Genomic DNA, 5,529 nt, shown 5'->3' with positions numbered 1-5,529 from the left:
CCCTAACCCTAACCCTAACCCCTAACCCCTAACCCTCTATTTTGCTGTTGTTGTTAGGTGACATCAAATTGAATATGATTCAGAGACTCTATGAAGGACAGATCTGAACCCTTTCCTATCCTTTGCCAGCATCATCTCGGACAAACTCAGCCCATTGCTGCAGTCATGACATCAGTCCATCTCACTGAGGGTCTTTCTGTCCTCTGACCTTCCACTTATCCAAGCCACTGTCCCTTTCCATGAAATAACCCCTCTTAAAACATACTGAGGACTTTCACAGACCGTTTACCATGGAGTCGAAGGAGTTGAGAACCCAGAGTTTTCCGGAATTGAAGAATGACACGTTCCTGCGAGCAGCTTGGGGGGAAGACACAGACTACACTCCAGTTTGGTGCATGCGTCAAGCTGGCCGCTACTTACCAGAGTTTAGGGAAACCCGAGCTGCCCAAGACTTTTTCAGCACCTGCCGATCTCCTGAGACCTGCTGTGAACTGACTCTGCAGCCACTGCGACGGTTCCCTCTGGATGCTGCCATCATCTTCTCCGACATCCTTGTTGTACCCCGGGCACTGGGCATGGAAGTGACCATGGTGCCTGGCAAAGGACCCACCTTCCCATCACCACTAAGGGAAGAACGGGACCTGGAACACCTACGAGATCCTGCAGTGGCGGCCTCTGACCTGGACTATGTGTTTCAAGCCATCACCCTTACCCGGCAGCGGCTGGATGGACGTGTGACACTGATTGGTTTTGCTGGGGCCCCGTGGACACTGATGACGTACATGATTGAAGGTGGCCCCTCCAGCACCATGGCTCAGGCCAAGCGCTGGCTCTACCAGAGACCTCAGGCCAGTCACCAGCTACTTCACATCCTCACTGATATTCTGGTACCATATCTAGTGGGACAAGTGGCTGCTGGTGCTCAGGCATTGCAGCTCTTTGAGTCCCACGCAGGGCATCTTGGTCCACAGCTCTTCACCAAGTTTGCATTACCCTATATCCGTGATATAGCCAAGCGGGTGAAGGTGGGACTGCAGGAGGCAGGCCTGGCACCTGTGCCCATGATCATCTTTGCTAAGGATGGCCATTTTGCCTTGGAGGAGCTGGCCCAGGCTGGCTATGAGGTGGTTGGGCTTGACTGGACTCTGGCCCCAGAGAAAGCCCGGGAGCGCGTGGGGAAGACTGTGACCCTGCAGAGCAACCTGGATCCCTGTGCTCTGTACGCATCTGAGGAGGAGATCAGGCGGCTGGTGCAGCAGATGCTGGATGACTTTGGGGTACAGCGCTACATCGCCAACCTGGGCTATGGACTTTACCCTGACATGGACCCAGAACACGTGGGGGTCTTTGTGGATGCTGTGCATAGACATTCACGTCTACTTCGACAGAACTGAGCCAGTGGATTGTGCCCCAAGTGTCACCAAACATAGACGACTGTTTCTAGAATAAAAGCCTCACAGTCGGGGAAAAAAAAATAACAAACATACTGAAAGTATGTGAGATAAAGTTTTATCATCCTTGTTTGGTAAGGAACACTCTGGCTGCATTTTCTTCAAGATAACTTTCTTCATTCTTTTTGCACTGCATGGGATAGTCAATCTTTCTCCAACACTCCAGCTCAATTTGTCTGTCATCCTGTTCATTGTTCAGAATTAGAAGCATAGCAAGTGATTGAAAAGAATCACGCACACCTCAGTCTTTAAATGGACACTATTACTGCTTAGTAGTTCGGAGAGGTCCTTGACCACAGATTTTCCCAGTGCAACACATTATTTTAATTCTTGACCACTAGTCCCCTGGTTTGGTTGTGGATCCAAGTAGGTTGATATTATTGTCAGTTTTAATCTTTTTTTCATCTATCATGTTACGCTTATTGACTCAGTGGTGACTATTACTGGCCAAGTCTCTGAAATGTGTTGTCAGATGAAGTATTAATGGTAGGAGCTTCATCAAATAAGGATAACACAAAATTTAGGGCATATAGCATAATACCTTTGTTTTTTTCTCCTATTTCTATCATGTTGCCACTTTATTTGATTTTTTTTAATTAAGTACATTTCCATTGTTCGTTTTCTTTTTTTTTCATATTCTTGAAAACTTGGAAAAAATGAAAATAACTATATAGACAATCATGTAGTTTCACTTTATAGTTTTATCTACTCTACCATAATTGGACCAAGTTCCACAAGCTACCAATAAACTACAATATATTCATGTACAGGTCAATTACTCTAGAGGCCCTGTAGTTGTTTTGTATCACAGAGTTTGAACTGATCCATAGCTGACCCTCGAGTAGGTTTTCAGAGACCTTTAATGGAGTTATGCAGGTTCACTATGTGCAACATGAAAATAGTTATTTATATTTTAAATCATTCATAACTGAAACTGATTTCAATTCACCATAGTTTTGATAGATATGATTTCCCAAAATACTCTAACTCCATCAATTACATAAAAATTACATAGAATGCAAAGAAGGAAATTTGTTATCTTAAAAATGCTCTTATTTTAACTTGTTTAATTTGGCAATTGGATCTTAATCCAAGTATTGAAGTTTCTTTAATAAATTGAATATAGGGAGCTGTTTCTTTTGTTCAAAGGCATATATGCATGCACAAGTACATTTATACTGATACGTTTTTTTAGGAAAACATTATTTGACAACTAAAACCAGTAATACAATAAACAGATGAGTTCAAAATAAAGTTCAGGAAATGGTATATGATGCGGTTGCTAAGGTTCACCAGATTATTGCAAAAATCAGCAATAAGAGGAGAAAATATCTCCCAATGATATTAGAATCCAAAATGAAGAGTCAGAAAGTGGCAGCAAAAGAACTTTTATACGCCAGAGTGGCCTTCCGCTGACCTTCAGAGATTCATATTTTTAAAATAAATTTTTGTGCTCTTTCCAGTTAAGCATTATTACTTAAGTTCTACAAAGTTTAAAAATGCACATTTCCCCCAGTTATAAACTTTTCTACAGTTTGTGGTTTTTTCTTTTTCTTTTCAAATCCAAGGTTCTAAATGAAAATATTTGAAAAGTGATTTTGAAAAACACATTCCTTCTCATTTACATTCAAGTAGAACTTATGTAATGCAGCAATTTTCATTGCAATTAAAATATTCATCCTATTAGAATTGCATTTTGTACACATAGCACTACTTCATAACACTTTTTTGTTGCTCTTTTACAAATTGTTTTATTAGATGCCCTTTATGACATCATGGCCTATTTCTTTTTTTTTCCTGATAGAAATGAAAGAGTGGTTTCCTGAGAGTAGTAAGGGTTTGGTTTTTCTGTTGTTGTTTTGTTTTCTTTTTAATTGATTCAAGCGAAGTTTACAAATCAATTGGTTTTACATACAACTTGTCATACACATTTTATGATAGTAACTGCAATATAACTGCTCTCTTACAACTTCTACCTATAGTTTTTGCTTACATTAATCTTGTTATTTTAGGATTGTTATTATTAAGTACCATTGAGTTTGAACAGAGCCAGAGTTGACCCTCCAGTGGGTTTTCAGAGGCAGTAAAATGCCAGGGAGAAAATTGTCCATCTTTCTACTGGTGCAGCAGCTGGTAAATTTGAACTTAGTGCCTTCTAGTTGGCAACACAGCCTCTTAACACTAAGCCACCAGAGCTCCCTAGTCTTCAAATATGTTATACTTTGGCAACTGTTGCCTTGTTTACAATAGCATATTATTCTAAGGAGTGGTGTTATTAGTTACCTCATCAATTATCAGTGGTTATCAATTGTTTGACTGAATTTGAGCCATATTTAGCTTCAGTCTCAAAAGGCAACTAAGTGCCATAGTCTAAGAGGAAGCCCGTTAATCTCCATTGGACCGGAAACTCTGTGAATTTTTTTGTTGAAATTTTATTTTTATTTTTATTTGTTTTTTAGTTCTGTTCCAAGTCTCCACCCTCTTACTTATTGTTGTTGTTGTGTACCGTAGAATTGGAACCAACACATAGTGACCTTGCAGGGGGTTTTCAAAGGCAGTCAACCATTTGAAAAGAGATTGCCCATCCTTCTCTCACAGAGCAGCTGGTGGCATCGGACTGAAAGCCAGCAGACCACCAGAGCTCCCTACCTCTTACTTAAAAGATCCAAAATCGTCTTCTCGTGTCCATTTACTACTTTCTGAAGTCGTAACCAGACACTATCTAGTGCTGGTCTTTGGGTTATGTCAGTTAAGGCTCATATAGTACATTACTCCTTCAGACAAACTCTGTCTATGCATCCTTCCTTGTTTCCCCTCCTTCTTTGTTCCAGATGGGGAGAAAACTATATTTCACCAAAAGTACCTTAGATGGCTATTTGCAAGCCATTACTCACCTAAGTCAAATTTAGAACAGTGTCTTTGTGGCTGTTAGGCTAATTGACTTTGATGTTTTCCATGACTAAGGTCCCACTAGCCCAGAACCAACAACTCATCCCTTCAGGTTATTTGAGCATTGGTAAGTTTACATAGTGTTGTACCCTGCTGACTCGGCTATATTATGGATATACTCACAGCATTGTATTACTCTGAATATCATTTACACACTATCCTAGCAGTGTTCATTTTCACTTGTCCATATCTGTTTGTTCTACCTGTCTCACTGTATGTCTGCTTATAAGTTAACATGAATCCTTGCTGAGATTGCAAGAGTGTATGTGCCACAGTGTTTCCCTTTGTTCACTGTATTTCTTGAGCACCTCCCAGTTCATTCTGTTTCTTTAGTTGTATTATGCTAACCACAAAGTCTCTCTTGCCTTTCCCTTAACTCACCTTAGTTTTTGTTTATTTTCCATCTACTAATTTTCACTCTATTATTCCTCCGTTCTTGTCCTTGTAACCATCCAAGAATGATTCTGAATGTAAATCTTCTTTAACTTTTTGTAATAGTGGATTCACATATAGATTTCCCAAGTCATTTAAAAATCAGTATCTCAATCAACTTCTCTAAGAAATGGCAGACTTGGCTACAATTTTGTTTACACTCTTTTTTCTCTGGTAAAATGAGGCTAGTCCTTTGGCGTATTTGCACACAATGAGCCTGGTACTTGGTATTGTTTAGACCACTTTTACTCTGCAAGAAAATATTTGTCTAATCTCTTGGTTAGCAGCCAACGGCTCAACCATAGTGTCACTAGGACTTTTTGTATGTTACATGGCAATGTAAAATGAATACATTAATATATTAAAGTTTTACTACACTGTGTCTGTTATATTTCTATTTCTTTCTCATTATTTCATGTGTATCGTCTTCGTGAAGGCCAATGTCTTTATTCAGTTAGGTCAATTTCTGGGCTAACGTAATAATTGTATATTCCCCCTTGCTGCAATCATTGTTTTACATATTAACACGTCTCCAATACTTTGCAGCAATAAAAACACAGGCAATTGCTTAATACTGTTCATTCTCTTGGCAAGTGAGGTCTGCTTCTGTCTTATAAATACCATTCACATAGAAGCTGAAATTTTAATTTCCCTCACATGTTCTGGTACAGACTCAATGGCTAGCACTTCTCTTGGA

At 39.8% G+C, this 5,529-nt stretch overlaps 1 protein-coding gene across 1 annotated transcript; it reads left to right on the top strand.

Moving 5' to 3' along the window:
- Positions 1–282: 282 nt before the first annotated feature.
- On the top strand, positions 283–1,395 carry LOC102863703 (uroporphyrinogen decarboxylase-like). Its single transcript, XM_006881255.1, has one exon. It carries the CDS (start codon positions 291–293, stop codon positions 1,392–1,394), a length of 1,104 nt encoding a protein of 367 aa, XP_006881317.1. The 5' UTR covers positions 283–290; the 3' UTR covers position 1,395.
- The last annotated feature ends 4,134 nt before the right edge of the window (positions 1,396–5,529 follow it).

Source organism: Elephantulus edwardii, unplaced genomic scaffold, assembly GCF_000299155.1.
Source record: "Elephantulus edwardii isolate Elephantulus edwardi_28Jun2011 unplaced genomic scaffold, EleEdw1.0 scaffold00014, whole genome shotgun sequence".
Lineage (NCBI taxonomy): Eukaryota > Metazoa > Chordata > Mammalia > Macroscelidea > Macroscelididae > Elephantulus > Elephantulus edwardii.
The sequence above is the reverse complement of the archived record's forward strand: the minus strand, read 5'-3'. Positions and strand labels throughout refer to the sequence as shown.